Source organism: Phytophthora cinnamomi, assembly GCF_018691715.1.
Source record: "Phytophthora cinnamomi strain GKB4 chromosome Unknown Contig93, whole genome shotgun sequence".
NCBI classification, from domain to species: domain Eukaryota; phylum Oomycota; class Peronosporomycetes; order Peronosporales; family Peronosporaceae; genus Phytophthora; species Phytophthora cinnamomi.
Window position 1 is genome coordinate 2,036 of NW_027151026.1, and position 17,349 is coordinate 19,384.

General features: G+C 58.2%; 6 protein-coding genes across 6 annotated transcripts; 3 read left to right on the forward strand and 3 right to left on the reverse strand.

Moving 5' to 3' along the window:
• Positions 1-226: 226 nt before the first annotated feature.
• On the forward strand, positions 227-2,490 carry IUM83_19601 (proline-tRNA ligase; the record flags this gene model as incomplete). The annotated part of the gene is made up of 9 exons (XM_067944658.1): positions 227-529; positions 592-1,040; positions 1,114-1,475; positions 1,554-1,604; positions 1,755-1,873; positions 1,950-2,006; positions 2,089-2,241; positions 2,338-2,372; positions 2,448-2,490. 9 exons carry the CDS (start codon positions 227-229, stop codon positions 2,488-2,490), a joined length of 1,572 nt encoding a protein of 523 aa, XP_067783989.1.
• An 84-nt stretch (positions 2,491-2,574) lies between these two features.
• On the forward strand, positions 2,575-4,710 carry IUM83_19602 (Medium-chain specific acyl-CoA dehydrogenase, mitochondrial precursor; the record flags this gene model as incomplete). Its single annotated transcript, XM_067944659.1, has 3 exons — positions 2,575-2,767; positions 3,464-3,847; positions 3,899-4,710. The coding sequence occupies 3 exons, from the start codon at positions 2,575-2,577 to the stop codon at positions 4,708-4,710; spliced, it is 1,389 nt and encodes a 462-aa protein (XP_067783975.1).
• Positions 4,711-5,229: 519 nt separating this feature from the next.
• Positions 5,230-5,752, reverse strand: IUM83_19603 (uncharacterized protein; the record flags this gene model as incomplete). The annotated part of the gene is made up of 3 exons (XM_067944660.1): positions 5,230-5,245; positions 5,320-5,498; positions 5,570-5,752. The coding sequence occupies 3 exons, from the start codon at positions 5,750-5,752 to the stop codon at positions 5,230-5,232; spliced, it is 378 nt and encodes a 125-aa protein (XP_067783988.1).
• A 5,422-nt stretch (positions 5,753-11,174) lies between these two features.
• On the reverse strand, positions 11,175-12,358 carry IUM83_19604 (Astacin, peptidase M12A family, neutral zinc metallopeptidase, Zn-binding site; the record flags this gene model as incomplete). Its single annotated transcript, XM_067944661.1, has 2 exons — positions 11,175-11,720; positions 11,801-12,358. The coding sequence occupies 2 exons, from the start codon at positions 12,356-12,358 to the stop codon at positions 11,175-11,177; spliced, it is 1,104 nt and encodes a 367-aa protein (XP_067783987.1).
• Positions 12,359-13,168: 810 nt separating this feature from the next.
• On the forward strand, positions 13,169-13,648 carry IUM83_19605 (serine/threonine-protein kinase drkB; the record flags this gene model as incomplete). The annotated part of the gene is made up of 2 exons (XM_067944662.1): positions 13,169-13,448; positions 13,521-13,648. The coding sequence occupies 2 exons, from the start codon at positions 13,169-13,171 to the stop codon at positions 13,646-13,648; spliced, it is 408 nt and encodes a 135-aa protein (XP_067784002.1).
• A 500-nt stretch (positions 13,649-14,148) lies between these two features.
• Positions 14,149-16,308, reverse strand: IUM83_19606 (uncharacterized protein; the record flags this gene model as incomplete). The annotated part of the gene is made up of 1 exon (XM_067944663.1): positions 14,149-16,308. One exon carries the CDS (start codon positions 16,306-16,308, stop codon positions 14,149-14,151), a length of 2,160 nt encoding a protein of 719 aa, XP_067784001.1.
• Positions 16,309-17,349: the final 1,041 nt, after the last annotated feature.

Consider the following 17,349-nt stretch of genomic DNA (forward strand, 5'->3'; position numbering starts at 1 on the left):
TTGCCTTTTCCACGTTGAAGCTGTGTGGCACACTACCTCTTCAATCACTTACGCGTTTTCCAGGCGGCGTGTGTCCGGTGTATATCGCCCCTCGTGAGCAATCCAGGTCGCCGTTTGCGTCAGCCAATCCCGGACAGCGCCTCGAGAGCCCGCATCAACCGGCCCCATTCTCCGATCCGTCGGCCTCCCTCCCCTTGCTGCCCCCGCCCCTCTACGCCTCAGCCCCATGGCGACGCTGGACAAGTCCGTGGCCGACGTCGAGGTGTCGGCCGCCCTGCAGGCGCTGTCCATCTCGTTCGAAGCACGAGCACCGCGAGCTGCCCACGACCGAGGACGTGATCGCGGAGCTGAGCCACCTGGCCGGCCTGAGCACCAAGAACCTCGTGTTCAGGACAAGAAGGAGGGCCTGTTCCTCGTGACGGCCGCGCCCACCGCACCGTCGTGGACACCAAGAAGCTGGGCGCGCGCGCCTGCGCAGCCGGCGTCGGCGGCAGAAGTGGAACCTGCGCTTCGCCTCGGAGGACGTGCTGTGCGAGACGCTCAAGGTCACAAGGGCTCCGTCTCGCCGCTCTGCGTCATGCACGACGCCAGAACGAGGTGCGTCTGGTGCTGGACAAGGCGCTGCTGGACGCCACGCAGGTCAACTGCCACCCGCTGCGCAACGACCAGACGTACTCGCTGCGAACCGCGGACCTGCTCAAGTTCGTCAAGCACTACAACCACGAGCCCATCGTCGTGGACTTCGCGGCCCGGAGCCGAGGACGCGCCTCCCGCTGTGGCCAAGGCCCCCAAGGTCAAGAAGGAGGACGCCAGAAGAAGGTTGTGGAGCAGAAGGCCAACGAGGGCATGTCCGTCTCAAGAAGGAGAACTTCGCCGACTGGTACACGGACGCCATCACCAAGTCAGCATGATCGACTACTACGACGTGTCCGGCTGCTACATCCTGCGCCCTACTCGTACACGAGATCTGGGCGCGTGCAGCAGTTCCTGGACCGCAACCTCAAGGCCATCGGCGTCAAGAACTGCTACTTCCCATGTTCGTCTAGCTCGAGCGCGAGAAGGAGCACCTGGAGGGCTTCGCCCCGAGGTCGCCTGGGTCACCAAGTCCGGCAGCTCGGACGAAGGACCCCATCGCCATCCGCCCACCAGCGAGACCATCATGTACCCGGCCTTCAAGAACTGGATCCGCAGCCACCGCGACCTGCCCATGAAGCTCAACCAGTGGAACAACGTCGTGCGCTGGGAGTTCAAGAACCCACGCCCATCCGCACGCGCGAGTTCCTGTGGCGGAGGCCACACCGCCCACGCCATGAGAGCCGACGAGGAGGTGCGCACCGTGCTGGACTTCTACGCCGCGTGTTACGAGGAGCTGCTCGCGGTGCCCATGGTCAAGGGCGTCAAGACCGAGAAGGAGAAATTCGCTGGCGCCGACGTGATCGAGGGCTTCATCCCTCGACGGGCCGTGTATTCAGAACGTCGCACATGCTCAGAACTTCGGCAAGATGTTCGGCATTTCCGCTGAGTACGAGGACGGCAAGCTGATCCCGTGGCAGAACTCGTGGGGCTTCACCACCCGTTCGCTGGTGTCATGATCATGGTGCACGGTGACGACAAGGGTTTGGTGCTGCCGCCCGCGTTGCGCCCACCCAGGTTGTTGTGGTGCCGATTCCGTTCAAGAACCAGGACGAGGTGGAGATCTTCGCCAAGGCCGACGAAATCGTTGCCAAGCTGACCGACGCCGGTGTGCGTATCAGAGGCGGACAAGCGCCGTGTGTACACGCCCGGCTGGAAGTACAACCACTGGGAGCTCAAGGGTGTTCCGCTTCGCTTCGAGGTCGGCCCCAAGGATATCGCCAAGAAGCAGGTGCGCGTGGTGCGTCGTGACAACGGCGCCAAGGAGGACATCCCGAGGCCGAGCTGGCGACCCGCATCCCGGCCCTGCTGAGCAGATCCAGCAGGACATGCTGGACCGCGCCACTGCGCAGCGCGACAGCCACATCCGCGAGGTGACGGGTGGAAGGACTTTGTGCCTGCCCTGCAGGAGGGCTGCATGGTGCTGACCCGTTCTGCAACGAGATCGGGTGGGAGGTCGTGAAGACCAAGAGCCGCGAGTCGCTGGCCCTCATGGGTCTGGAGGACGAGGCCGAGAACGCGGCCACGAGCGCTGCCGCCAAGACGCTGTGCATCCCGTACAAGAAGGCGACGACAGCCCGGTGGGTGCCGACACCAAGTGCTTCATCAGTGGCAAGCCGGCCACGTGCTGGGTGCTCTGGGGCCGCAGCTACTAGACAGGAGATACGTGAGCAACAAGTGGCGTTGACAACTTGCGCGTAGCAGAGCTATGCTGTGCTGTGGCTGGTCGTCAGAGCCAGGTAGGATGAATGAATGAGTTAGATATGCTGCCTCCTAGAATCACTGCCGTTGCCTTACCCAATTGTGTCGCCCAGCTTTGCCCCTTCATCCTATCTTGTCTTGCTCCGATATAAATAGGGAACGCGCGAATCTCGAGCTGGGGCCATGCAGGACACGCTTGCATTTCGGCGTTGACGAGTGATAGGCAAGCAAGTGGCTCAGATGAAACACACCGCGCTGAGCATCGCCGTCCACGGGCCGCTGCATTGTCTGGGCTGGATCCTGTTCGCCATCCTCCTGTTGAACGCCGTGAAGAAGACCGACGCGTCCTCGTTCGTGAATCCCTCGCCCGAAGGCAACTCGTGGGCTCCGTGCGCGTTTGCCCAGCAGATCGCCGCCGAGGCAACGGCACCACGTACGGCTCGTGCCTGGCCTGCGACCCGACGGACTTTGAGTGTCCGCCCAAGTGCCAGCCCCTGATCGACGCGCTCTACAAGCAGTGTGATGGTGTGTACGCGCCGCAAGACCAGTACTTCGACCCCGCGCACACGCTCAACGGCTACTGGAACGACAACTTCGGGGTGCTGCGAGTGCAGGCCGCGCGCTGCGGCTGCAGCGACGCCCCGACTCTCCGGCGGCAGACACCGTCGGTTGCATGGCAAGCGACCTGCAATATCCGCAGCGCTGCTGTTGACTCGATAAGACCGCGGCAGAGGTGCATGTACATGTTAGCAGCAGGGGGAGCGATTGCGCTGTAACATGCATTCGCCTCATTCGCCCAACCACCGCACGTTGAAGTTGACTTTTCTCTAACCTTGTACATTAGCTATTAGACATCTCGTACTTAGAAGAGTACCGTATATTTATGATTCTGTAACGTTGTTTCCATTACAGTTGCCTCCACAACCTCTAGTAACGAATAAATAATCTTTAATCGTATCCAACGTATTTAGACAGTTTAATCAGGTGCCAGGCGTCACGTCGTTTCCCCGTCGGATTTTGGCGATGACGTCCACACAGATCCGCCCGATCTTCCGTGGGGTCATTTCTGAACCTGCGGCCTCGCGCTCACGTCGCCTCGTCCTCCTCCTGCCGCCATGCTGCCGGCCAGAGTCTCTCCGCCAGGCGTCGCGCGCCTGCTGCGTGTGCACCCTGGGCGCGCGCGGCTTCGCGCTGGAGCGGCACATCGACGACGCGCAGTTCTCGGCCTTCTCGCTCAAGCTCTCGGACGAGCAGCGCGAGTTCCAGCAGCTGGCGCGCAAGTTCGCGCGCGAGGAGATGATCCCGAGGGAGAAGCACTTCGACCAGAGCATGGAGTACCCGCAGGAGATCTTCGAAGGCCTGGGAGCTGGGCCTCGTGAACGCACGTGCCCGAAGTTCGGCGGCCTGGGCCTCGGCTCGCTGGACGGCTGCATCATCGGCGAGGAGCTGGCCTACGGCTGCACGGGCGCCACGGCCATGGAGGCCAACGGCCTGGCCACGGCCCTTGCTGCTCGTGGCCGGCTCGGACGAGCAGAACCATAAGTACCTGGGCCGCCTCGTGGAGAGCCCGTGCAGGCCGCCTACTGCGTCACGGAGCCGGGCGCCGGCTCGGACGTGGCCGGCGCCAAGACGACGGCCGTCAAGAAGGGCGACAAGTGGGTCATCAACGGCTCCAAGATGTGGATCACCAACGGCGGCGTGGCCAAGTGGTACTTCGTGCTGGCCAAGACGGACGCGAACGCCAGCGCCGGCTCGGCCTTCACGGGCTTCATCGTGGACGCCGACTCGCCGGGCATCTCGGTCGGCCGCAAGGAGATCAACGTCGGCCAGCGCTGCTCGGACACGCGCGGCATCACCTTCGAAGACGTGGTGGTGCCCGAGGAGAACGTGCTGGGCGACCCCGGCTACGGCTTCAAGATCGCCATGCAGGCCTTCGACATCACGCGCCCGCCCGTGGCCATCGGCGCCGTCGGGCTCGCGCGCCGTGCCTTCGACGAGGCCCGCAAGTACGCGCTCGAGCGCAAGACCATGGGCGTGCCTATCGCCATGCACCAGGCCATCCAGTTCATGCTGGCCGACATGGCCACGGGCATTGAGGCCGGTCGCCAGCTCACGTACAAGGCCGCGTACGAGATCGACTGCGGCCGCAAGAACACCATGTACGCGTCCATGGCCAAGCGCTTCGCGGGTGACCACGCTAACAAGGTGACCACGGACGCCATCCAGATCTTCGGCGGTGCAGGCTTCAACACGGAGTACCCGGTCGAGAAGCTCTTCCGCGACGCCAAGATCTACCAGATCTACGAGGGAACGTCTCAGATCCAGCGCATGATCATCGCCAAGGAGATGTTCTCGCGCCAGTCCATGGACCCTTAAGCCCAGCCACTCGAGGGGTAAGCCGAGCTGACGGGTTGATTAGGATGAAAGAGCAGCGGAGATTTGCACATGGGGCGTGATGATGTGCCCGTGGTAAGCGGAGCGGAATGTCGTCCTGAGCTTTCAAGAAGAGTCTTGGGGCAGCACGGCGCCACGAACGACAGTGGCCAAGGCGCTGTGAAATGCATAGTGTAGCTGCTGTGTTGTTAATGTTAAAGAGACTGATATCTTCTGCACTCTGTTGGCCATGAAAAAATCTGCATCGTGTACAGCGGTCGTTCAGGATGGAAGACTTGCTGGCTGAGGTCGATGATCACCACTTGCGGTGCTGTTTGTTGTCTATGATGAGTGGGTAGGTGGCTGACGCTCTCTCTACGAGGCTTTACGGAACAATATTTGTAGGATGGCTGAAGTTCTGGTCCGGGGTAGCTCACCACTCAAATGTCCGTGCTTCCCACGTGATCTCTGGTCGAGGGTGCTCGTCCTTTTCCGGACACTCCTCTTTCACCTCTTCGAGCTTCACCACCTGCTTCTCCTGCATGACATCATAGAAACCGCGGCATGATGAGCCTCTTGGCCTCGTAGAGATAAAAGATAGCGGAGACCTACCTCGTCGAGTGGCTGGTTGGTGTCCGTGGGGACTCCTGCGCCTTCTCCTTTTGGGCCTCTAGCTGCTCCGTCAGCGCCTGGTTCTCGCGCGCCAGCGCCTCCCGCTCGCTCACCACCTGCAGTAGATCGTGGCGCTTCTCCAGCTCCACCGCCAACTGCTTGAGTTGCATCATCTCGATCTAAAAATCGTGCACGAGCGCAGATTCCGTAAGTATGACACCTCGTTGTGCCTCGATCGCAACACACTCACCTTCTTCCGCTTTACAAATCGTCTCTGGGCTTCTCGGTGTTTCGCTCGTCGCTCCTCGTCCGTTGCGCGCTTGGGCGTCGTGGGGCCGCCGGGTTTGGCGATAGTGAAGGCCGGCGTGACGACTACCGGCACGGGCGAGGGCTTGTCCCCCATCCGGAGGTGCGGCGACAGCGAGCCGATCATGGGTCGCGGCAGGCTGGGCGGCGGATACCGCAGGCGCGTGCCCCCCGGCGCCAGCGGATCGTCACGCGGGGCGGCGGCAGCGGTGCGAACGTCGGACGCGGGCTTCACTGTAAGAGTAGCGGTAGCTGCTGTCTTGGTCCTGCGGGTACTGCTGCTGCTGGGGCTGGTAGGGCGCGCTCGCTCGGATAGGCGGGCGGGCGCAGCGCGTCGTAGGCCAGCGAGGCGCTGGTCGCGGCCGGCGCGGACAAGCTCGAGGCCGAGTAGAGTGAGGGCGTCCAGCTTGTCCTTCCTGGCGTCTGGTGGTGGTGGTGCTCCATCAGCATCGAGTCTGCTGTGTTGTGCTGCTGTCTGCTTGGATTGAGTCGGGGTCGAGGACACGCAGCGCGGGTGGCCGATCCACGCGCGACTGGAAGTGCAACTGGAAGTTCGCGCGCGCAGATCAATCAAGCACGCGACGGCTCTGCTGGAAGTGCGTGCTGCGCCGGACTTGTGCTTGTTGCTGCTGCTGCTGTCGGTCGGTGCAACGTGGGGAGCGCGAAGACCGGATCCCGTTACGCCGCCTACGCACGAGTATGCTACTGTCGAATTGGATGAGCTGATGGGATGTCAACTGCCTCGAGAATGGCTGGCGCGTCCAGGCTGAGGCCTGCCGACCAAAGTTGCTGCAGCGGCAGCACCAGGACCCGCGCCGCGCGCGGACATTTGCACTGGCTGGCGGCAGCCGGCGCCGCCGTATCTCTCGGCGACGCGCGCAGGCGGAGACTCCACCACGACCGCCTGATGACTAGCTGCGACCTGGCATGAACCTGCGATCCGTCATGCGGCTGAAGTTCGTGACATGTTCAGAAACTATACGAACTTCAGCTTCCGAAGCGTTTGCGTGTCAAAAGCGGCTGGCATAAAACTACGAAGAAGCACGTTGCAGGATGTGGGCGATAGCCGCTAGCGCCGACGCCTCTCTTGCACTGTTGGTAGTCGCCGACCGAATGCTAACCCAGCGCCAGGACGACTTGAGTTGCGCGAGGCGCAAAAGAACAAGGCGCGGAGAAGAGGGCGAGGTCCCATCCGCTCACGCGCCACGCGATGGCGTGTGTACGCGGATTCATTTGGAAGGCGATTGGCGAAAGCCCCGGAGCAACCAGTCGGGGTCACAACGTTCAGCCATTCCTATTTACCTTCCTGCTTGCCCTGGGGCCTTCGTCGCGTCGGTCGCTGTCAGGCGTTGATCGCCGGGGTATTTGGGCTTTTCGGTAGCCGAGCTCTGTTGCAAAATTTGCAGGAGGAAGGAGGCGGGCGCACCTGCCGCCGGCCGGGCTGCCCACTCCTATGCCCTTGCGCCCGAGCTGACGCGCTGCGGATTGCGAGTCTGTCTCACGAAGCCCGTCTGGAGTCCCGCGACAGCGGCGGGGCGGCGCGTGCGTGTTCGCCCGCTTGCTTGCTAGGGCTCGAGCGCGCCGCTACGTGTTATGGTTGGTCGGGCTGGCGAGTTGGCCTGGAGCATCGGCCGTAGTCAACTGCAACGACGGCAACTTTCCGGTGGGAGGCTGGCTCGCTGCTTCAGAAACTGTGACGAGGAGGATACGGGGTGACTGATTGACTTTAGCATTTCTACATATCAAATCTATGACGGCCGCGTTATCAGGAAAGCGTTCGTCCAAGTGCCGCCGCCGTGTTTCCCTGCGTGCTGATTGCCCGCACAATCGGCACTGCACTGACCCCACATCAGCGCTACCAGAGCTGTCCGAACGCTGTTAAATGGACGCTGGCGCACTTGAAGTATGCGATTCAGCGGATGCAAAGCAGTTGAGAACAGTGACTTCCCCACCGAACTGGGATCTCCAATGGTTGCACCAAGTAGCTCATCCTGCCCTCACAGGTCAGTATGGTGCCGATTGCCTGCTTTTTGCGTATAGATTCTACAGCTGCTTTGCAGCCTAATGAAGAAATGTGCTTCCGAAACTGTTGCATTCGGATTGCCATTAGATTCGGTTGGCCTGCACTTTTAAGGATTAAGGACAAGACAAGGGGACACTGGATGCTCGTACGAGGTTGTCAACGTTTTTTTTTTTTTTTTTCACGAAATGTCGGGCTGTCCGGGAACTTCGTCGGGAGCTGCACATAACTAGGTACGCTATGTCAGCAGTTAGGTACGTCCAACAGTCGAGCAAAGAGATTCTTCTCAGCAGTGCTCAGCGCACAGCAGTAGAAGCCTCCAGCTTTGTTCTGCGACCAAACAGGCAACAGCAGAGTGGTCATGCTTTTTGTTGGAACGCTTTGAAAAAAATAAATTACAACCTAGGTTCAATTCATTCCGCAATAGACCTTGAGTATTTGTTCCACCCCCTCCATCACAATAGCTCCAGTTTATCACTGTAAATGCATGTTCGGTATTCCAAGCCATAGTGACGAATAGAAAGAGAGAGAGAGAGAGAGAGAGAGAGAGAGAGAGAGAGAGAGAGAGAGAGAGAGATTGCGACCAACCAAAAGTAACGCGTGTACTAACGTAGAATATCGAATGGTACACGGCGGTCTGTTGTTATAAACCGCCTTTCAGTGCAAGGGAGGGTGTTGTACACGATAGACGTTCAATTAAGACCGCGCTATATTGATGGTGTTGTATTAGTTGTAGAACGCCCTAGAGGAGAGCGGTTAATTCGCAGGGTGTTCAAATACTTTCCGCGTACTATTCGGCATTCTACGTTACATCATGTGGGTGTACTGTAGCGGTAGTAGGCTACATGCCAGTTGTTTTTTTTTACGAACCGCGAATTATTAATTGCTTGTATCACTCTTCTATATGCAAAAAGGATTCCAATTGCCAATTGGACTCTTCTATATGCAAAAAGGGTTCCAATTGCCAATTGGACTCTTCTATATGCAAAAAGGGTTCCAATTGCCAATTGGACCCCTTTTTGCATATAGAAGAGTGCAAATTGCAATTGCGAAAACTTTCCTTTCCATTGACTACACTGCTGGTCCACTTGGCGAATACAGGTGTCGTGGACGCGGCATAGTGGGGTTCAAACCCCTCGTGGACATTCGGATACATGTAGTTTAGTCACCTTAATCGGGGTGACGGGTAGAATTTCGATACAGCTGCAGCTACGCCATGGACTTTGCTGTAGACATTAATGGTATGTCTCGGCTTGAAGTCCACCGACAATCGTTCCTATTGCATCGAGGCGGTCTGGAAGCCTATCACACGTGGAGGCTTAGTATACTTGATTTACTGACCGGGTGGAACTCAAATAGAAAACTAGAGTGATTGACTGGTGGTTCAAGCCAGTGGTAATCTATGGTTGGTGGTAATTTATTCTGCACCAACATGGAGTTTTTTTATTGGCTAATACGTTTGAACAGTTGGTGCCGTACATGCACACCGTATAAGTAATGTATTGTAGGTGAGTTTTCTCTTGTTCTTGGTGCACTGTTGCTATAAGAGGTGCCTTTTGACATACATTTTTACGGAATCCGTAAGTTTGGGAAGGAGGCGCTGGCAGCTTTGCATTCGTGGACTTGCTCATCCTAAGTTGCTGTTGAACCAATCGTCCGCGAATGGATCATGGATTCGTGTTGGATTCAATCTGATAGGGACATTGAAGGCAGCGCGTAATGATGGCGCAGGAGATAACGACAGGGATGAAGAATAATAACTGACCCACGCCAGAAACTTCGCCTACACACCCTCAGAAGAGAGAAATCCGACGTATGCGAACGCTACACTAACCAAATCAGATGACTCTTAGCTGGCGTAATGAACGCGAGGCCACGTTTACTACTACTACTACTACTACTACTACTACTACTACTACGCCAGAAACTCACTTCTTGCCTCGAAGCCACGGTCAGGTGGTCTGTATTCATTAAATGAGGCTTGAAGAACCTACTAATATAATTGATCTGAGCCAGCTAGCTTTCCTCCCTTGTCGGCGAAGGCATGAAATCCTCAGGTGGAACGACTCAAGGTTGAAGCTTCGCGTTATCTACGCCACAAGCTTCTTGGCGGACATGTGATTTAGTCACATCTCGTAAAACTTCTTATCTTTATGAAGTTCGCGCACACGTAGGGTGCAGTTACTTGCAATCCGTCGCTGAGTCAGAAAACACAATATTTCAATACAGTAAATAATTGGAATTTTCAATAAACTATTTAATATTGGTCACCCCATCTTCCAAAACAATATTTTATTGACCCAATTATTGACAAAAAGTATGGTAAAACGCCCTAAGGCAAATGGTGTAAAAAATATCACCACTTGAGCGCACACGAAATGACCTAACCATTTCTAAAATATTACCCCGGTCAGATATGAGATGACCGATCATTTCTATATGGCGATCACTCTGCACAAGCCCGAGCGCAACAATCATGCCTCGCGTCTCCCACTGCAGGCAGTTCATTGCGGATCATCAAAAGGAACACGAGTGGCGGGCTACATCAACGTCCGTCCTTGCTGCACGCGGGCGAGAGGTAAGTTTCCGCGGTTGCTTTGGTCTTCCAAGTGTGCGCTGCGAGGGAAGAATCAAGACTGAGGGGAAACTTGCCGTTGCCAAAATGTTAGGTCCGCTGCCCATAAAACAATATGGTTACCAGTACCATTTAGGTCGGAAAATGTCGGCCAAAATGCTAATTCTGACCGCCCCATACTGCGTAAAAATTCCGACTGACACCGTCACATCGCAATCCCTTGGGAATGAAACACCAACTTAAACGTATCATGCTTGCGTTAGCTACAAATTTCGTGTCTTGCCACTGGAGGAATTTCCCAAGAGACAAGGTTTAAGAGAGGTTGCTAAGTGACTGAATCAACGACTGCTACACTGTAATAGTAGTCTGCTATCACTGTGTGAACAAGCAACATCCAACTTCGCCCAGATTTAGGCTTCACCACTGCAAACTTCAATGTCAATACAAATTATGCTCCTGAAGTGCTCGCTTCAAGCGCAGCGCGGTCTCGTCATGCAGGAAGCTGTGCCAGTGCAGTAAATTGATATCAGCATAAGTACAATAGAAATTACGGCAATATGTATTATTGTTTGTGGTAGAATTGTAATATTTATTAACAATCCCAAGCCTTTCAAAGAGATCGCTTGGTGCTTCGTGTAAGAGCCTTTTTTATTCTTGTCGCAAAAAAATGAGATTTTGCTTACTGAACGTTGTAAATTACCATATGTAATATATTACTACCGGTAGTTCAAGGATGCCATTTAGAGCGACAAGTTTTTACTACACCCTGACGGAAGGTGCTCGAAGATGAACATCCGAAACTCGCACTACTTTGCAGTTTATTTACTCTCGATCGACTGAGGTTACAGGAACGAAGCAGATACTCGACTCGGAACGCCCTCTAGCTCACACTACACACAACAAGTTGCTCATTTCTCGGTCGCACTGTGCCTAACATCAATTGGCACCCTACACTCAGACACCGATCTTGGAGTCCTTCGTGGACCAAGCCGCTGTCTCGTACAGCTCGTTGATGGCGGCTAAGTCTCCCGAGCTGAGGTACTTGCGCTGCCCAATGGCTTCTGTCGCCGTCGTGTTGCACACGTTCTTTGTAATGTCCGTGCAGTTGTCGTTGTCGTTCAGGTTGCAGAACGTCGTGCCTTCCTTCACGCAATTTTCGGTCACCGTGTCGCTGCAGTAGTTGGGCTGGCAGAAGCCGTACGTCATGGGGTAGTGCATAACACTGTCGAGGTCGTACGGGCCGCCGACGCTCAGGTCGCGGATGGTCATCTCGGACCAAATGCTCTGGTCGATCTCGTCCCAGAACACGCCGATGGTGCGCTTCGGGTGCTGGTGCTCGTGGTACATTCCCAGCGAGTGGCAGATCTCGTGCATGGCCGACCCGTACACGGTCTTGAGTTCGTCGTCCACCTCGAAGCAGCGGTCGGCCAGGTTCATGGTCTGAGCTCCCTCTTCCGTGATGCCGATGCTCGAGTTGCAGTCGCGGCCGGTGGACGGGTGCTTAAAGTCCACCCAATTCGCGCACGAGTCACAGTACTTCAGGCTCTCCTTTTGCACGTGGCGGTGGTCACGAAGCGGACGTTCGTGCTCGCCTCGACCTTCTTCATGGCCTCGTACACGTACTCCTTCTGCGTCGAATTGAACGGGTAGTCCTCGTTCAGTTGGTAGCACACGACAGCGTCGTCCCAGATGCGCTGCGTGGACACCACCACCAGCGACAGTCGGCGGTGGCCGTCCTCGGTTTCGTCGCCGTCCTTGCCGTTAGAGGCCTGCTCCTTCTTCTGTTCGTGCTCGCGGTACGCGGTCTCCTCGTCGATTCGCTGCTGGAAGTTGTCGGTCGGGCAAGCCACCTGCGTGGCCTTGTCGTGCACGCGCTCAATGAGGTAGCAGCCGGCCTGGCCGTTCGAGCAGGCCACGTACGAGTCCTCGCCGTAGTACTTCATGCTGCGGTGGCGCAGCGTCACGCCGTTCACCTCGCAGTCCTTGTTATTGGTGGTGCTACCGGCCTCATTAGCCACCTCCTCTTGGGTCGAACTCTTGGACACCTTGATGTGCACCGACGCCTCCTGCTCCGCGGCCACCACGGCCAACGAAACTAGCAGCGTCACCAGCACAGAGCACCGAATCCAGCCCGCCATGTTGCTCTAGAGTTGTGTGATTGATGTCCAAAAGTGCCAAATGGACTACCAAGAAGATAGGACGAGTGCTTCTCGTATGAACTTGTTGTAGCTGGATAGCTAGCTTGTCAACCGCGTCACTTGACACTGGATACTCCTCACCTATCGAGGTAAGGTATCTGTAGGGGCCTTGAGTAGGTGGAGGTGGTGGCCACGCCTCTGCCTTGTTCCGTTAGACAGCAACGTGGCAAGTGGCCGTCAAGATGTCGCGCGCGCAGCCTGGCACCAACTTGAGGCTTTGGTCGCTCGCTCGCCGCCTTTGCCTATCCGTAGAGACTCTGCCAGGCCACACACAAAAGGCATAACTCACGGCCGGAACTTTGAACGTGTCCACATGCTCGCGGGTAGAGGCGGCCGAGCGTCCGTCCGCACATGGCAATGGCAACTTGGATGGGGAGTTCGGTCGACCAGCGACCAGCGAATGTTGCTGGCATACTGAACGCAAGTGTTCGAGAGTCAGATCAGGTTGCTCCGGCTTTACATCTGCTGGAGCAGAACGATGTGATCATCTCCGGCTGCGCGCTTGTGCCTTTACCTGCGGATATCCTTCGCCTCCGAGTGATCCGAAAGCAGGTCTCTCCTCTGCGCGCGGCAGGACATCGTCTTCCGCTCTTGCTGGGCGGCTGGGAGCACTTCGCAACTCAATCGTACGATCCGCATCTCTGCGCTTTCGCTCCTGCTGGTCGAGTGTCTCGCGTTCGCTTCGCTGCCGAACTATCCTTGTTTGTCGCCGAGACGAGAGAAAGAGGAGAACGAATTCAAGAGCTCAAGATGAACTGTCGGTCCTTGAACGTGCTGGCCGTGGCTGTCACGCTGCTGGTCGCGTGCTGCGCGCTGGCCTTGGGCGGCTACACGTACCCGGAGTGCGCGGCCAACGGCAAGGGCTGCTGCGACTTCGGCACGGGCTCCATGCGCAACCGCGGCTACATCATCGTGCAGCTCGACGGCCCCGACATGGTCGTCACCTGTTCCAACGGAAACCTGCGCTGCTCGTACGAGAACCCGAACAAGAAGGCCAGCTACGAGGCCGCGGAGAACGTCACTTGTCCTGGTAAGGACAGCGTCCGCTGCTGCTTCCCTGCTATTACTGTTGTCGTGCTAATTGTTGCTCTTGCCGTGACAGACTTCTCGTCGATGATGGAGTCGCGCTCAGAGATCACGTACCTGGACGGCGTGAAGGCCAAGACTACCTCGACTGCCAACGACGAGACTGGAGCCGGCACGGTGAAGGCCGCGGATGTGTCGGATTAAGCTCCGATGGTCAGGGCTTTGGAAAAATTTCAAAGAGATCGCTCGCGTGTCCTGTGCATTCGTCGCCTTTTCATCGTGTCAAATTGTAGTGAGTCCATTCATTCTGTAAGGAGACGAGCTGGTCTTCTGAACCCCAGTCGTATTAGAGAACACACTAATCGTTAGTACAACTACAGAATGCAGTCGAATCCACATTGAAAAAGTCTGGTCGTGCGAAGTTCTCTTCAGTGTCGACAGCCTTCGAAGCTACTATTACCGGCAGTACGCAGTAGTAGCAATGAATTAATTCGTGCGTGAAGATAAACATCATCAAACAAATTCATTGTGAATCTCGAGGCACTGTGCCAAGAGTTAGGTAGGTGGGGATACACCACGGATGACACTCATGATGTCAAGTTAAATAGCAGACGCGTTTGCTTCCGGTTGAGATCTCCCAAACGAAGCTTGTGCACGCGTAGTAGAGGACGTCTTCCGTTGGACATCCTCAATCAACTAGGCACTTAAATCCATTCGAAGGCGCGGGAATGCTGCGGCTGATCGTCGTAGTCCGATAAGTTCGACGACATGCGGCCACGCTTGATGGGGGCACCAAACTCGTCATAGCCTGTTGCGCGCCAACCGGCCGGGAGATGATTTTCGTTGCCGTCCGCGAACTTTGCCACCCTGCGTGAGGGGCTGGGCTTGCCAGAGGTCATACGGGGACCAGCTGAAGCCGAGGCCCAACCCTTGAAGGCACTGCGCCGAGACTGCGACGAAGAAGAGCTGCGGTGAGACGACGACGAGCTGCTACGGGAAGAGTTGCTGACGCGAGATCGTCCGCTGCCACTGTGTACTCGGTTGGAGCGCCGTGGAGGGTAATTGCTCAGCCGAGGTTGCTCAACCGGCTTAGCGGGTGCCGGAGCAGGCACGCGCTGCGGGCCAACACGCTGGATGTCAGGTTCTTGGGTCGGGCTGTCCTGGTGCTCTGCACTACCGGAGCTTGTGGTGCTGTTGGAACTGTTACTGCTAGGGCTGTCGTTCTTGTTCTTGCTGTCGGTTGAAGCAATGGACTCGAGCTTCTGGTCGGCGAAGCTGCTACTCCTGCTGATCTGAACGTGGCTGCTGCTCAGCTCGCTAGTCCGGAACGAACCGTTCGTGCCGTCGAAGAAAGAGGCGCTCAGCTCCCTGCTCATGTCCTCCTGCGGGTCGTACGAGCCCTTTCCTCTGTGCAGCAGCGATCGCGTCCTGCTGTGCTTCCGTACAGGGCCCTGGCTCATGCTCAGATTGTTAATGGGCTGAGGCCGGTTGACACCCATAGTAGCGTTGAAATCCGGACGAAGGTCCAAGTTTGCGCTTCCACGAACAGCACGACGAACGCCGATGACACTCCTGGCCAGCGGCTTGGTGTCGTGGTCGAACAGCATCTCGTCATCTTCCAGGCGGCGTCTCCGGGCAGCGTCCCGCGTGGCGAAGCGCTCGTTGGCTCTCTGCTTGGTGTCCTGCATCGGGTTGGGGGGAAGCTCTCCGGCAGCCTCGGCCGTGGCGAACAAGATGGAGTCACGTTGCCTGCTGTAACTGCGTCCGATCCGGGTGATCTTCTGTAGCGTGCCGCCCAGGCCCGACGCGAGCGAGGACATCTTGGACACGCGCGTCCGGTTCACGAGGCGCTTGTTGCGCTGGTAGCAGAGGCCGCAGAGCTTCCAGTTCTGGAAAGACGTAGTAGAGAGACACGACGAGCACACGAAGATGCCGCACACATTACACAGGTGCTTCTTCTTCCTGGAGAAGAAGCCGAGCGCGCGCTGGCAGGTCTGGCACTTGCGCTCGCGGTTCGAGCGCGACGTGATGATGCCGAAGCGCGACGTCTTGGTGGACGCGGCCACGGCAGCGTCCCCGCTCGTGGCGGCGTAGTTCTCCACGAGCTGGCGGTACCGGATGGACAGGCTGTAGGCGTCGTGCAGGCTGGAGAAGGCGCCGTAGAAGGGCTCGGCGCACTTGGTGAGCTCGACGTCGAGCCAGAGCTGCATCTTGAGGATGCCGCGGTGGCTGGTCTCCACGAGCACGAGCAGCATGGCGTGGATGGCGCCGCGGTGCACCTGCAGCTGGGCGTGGTGGCTGTTGGCGCTGCGCATCTCGAACTCGCGCTCGGGCACGTCCACGGAGCGCAGCATCTTGAAGATGAACTTGTGGCCGGACACGGGGTGCACGCCGCGGCCCACGGTCTCCATGAGCAGGAACTCCTCGGCGTGGCGCTCGTCCAGCATGGACCGGTACTTGACGTGCTTGAGCCCGATGTACCGGTACGGCGTCTCCTTGGTGCGCGGCACGAGCGAGTCGAGCACGCGCGCGTCCAGCAGCAGGTCGGCGCCGAAGAGCTCGCTCTCGACGCGCCGGTAGCTGCTCGTGTCGTCCGCGTGCAGCGCGCGCATGGCGTCCTGCAGCGTGCCGATCACGGCCTGGCAGCTCGCGGCCGTGGAGCGCCGGCGCCCGCCGCAGTCGCGCGTGTGCACGTACGGACTCACGTTGATGGGCGGGCGCGAGGCCGCGCGCTCCCAGCTGGCCGACACGGAGGGCGAGGCCGTGCGGCTGAAGAAGTTGCTCTGCAGCACGTGGGCCACGCAGTTGGCGTTGTCCTGCAGCAGCGCCTGCGCGCTGGCCTCCGCTGCGGACTGGAGGCGCATGGGCGAGGGAGACTAGTACTACAGGGCGTAGTGGGGTGCAATTGGCTTGGCCTGGACGGCGCTTCGACCCGAATGGAGCAGGCCGCGCTGGAGTGAGTGCGCGCCGCGGGGGTCGTCGGTCGAGTGAGGCCCGGCAAACGGCGCCGCGGGCGGAATGGAGCGCGCGGGCGCACTGTGCCTGCGCCGCAGCTCCAGCGCACCCCATCGGGGAAGATGCATCGCATGCTGGACACACAACGGTAAGGAGGGTCTGCGGGAGCAAAACTTAATGCGTGAGGGGGAGGTTTGTATGCGTGGAGGGAAGTATAGTAATGAGGCTTTGAAAGCTGGTGTGATCTGCGTAACGTGATAGAGGCGAACATACGGCTCTCGACGAGCGCACGAACATCCCAATCGCTGGAGCGCCGACACGACAACATGCACTTCCACGTGGGGACTGCCACAAGCGGGGGTCGGAGCGATACGCCGCCGCGTCTCCATCAAAATACCCGCTTCTGACGGGACGGCCGAGTATTTTTTGCGTCTGAGATCGGGTCGAACTGTGGTCGACGTGGGGGGAAGCTCTCTGCTTCCTGCGTCACGCTGGACGGCGCCACAATGCTGCTGCCGCGGCGTCGCCATCCATCCATCCGGAGGCGCCGTCGTTGAGTTTCGGTGTGGACCTTCCCGTCGCTGGTGGTTGATACTTAAGTATCCACCAGGCTCGCCGCTTGCCTGTGACCAAGCCGCGGCGGCGGTGACAAGGTACATGCAGCCACTGCAACGAGGGCCGGCTCTGAAGACGGGCCTGGATGGGCACGGCACGACACGCTCCCGCCTCCGCCCCCGGCGTCGCTCGATCGGTCAGGCAGGTCGGAGCTTCGTCGACCGGCTTTGGCCCGAGCCGGAGGCCCCGTCTTCTTGTCTGCGCCGAAGGAACTCCGACTTCCGACGCTGACGCCGCGGAGCCACAGAGCAGGTCGCACGTGGCTCGCCACTTGGCTCCGCGGAGCGGCCGAGTCGGTACAGTGCAGCCATCGCACTTTTCCTGCGGCGGAGTTG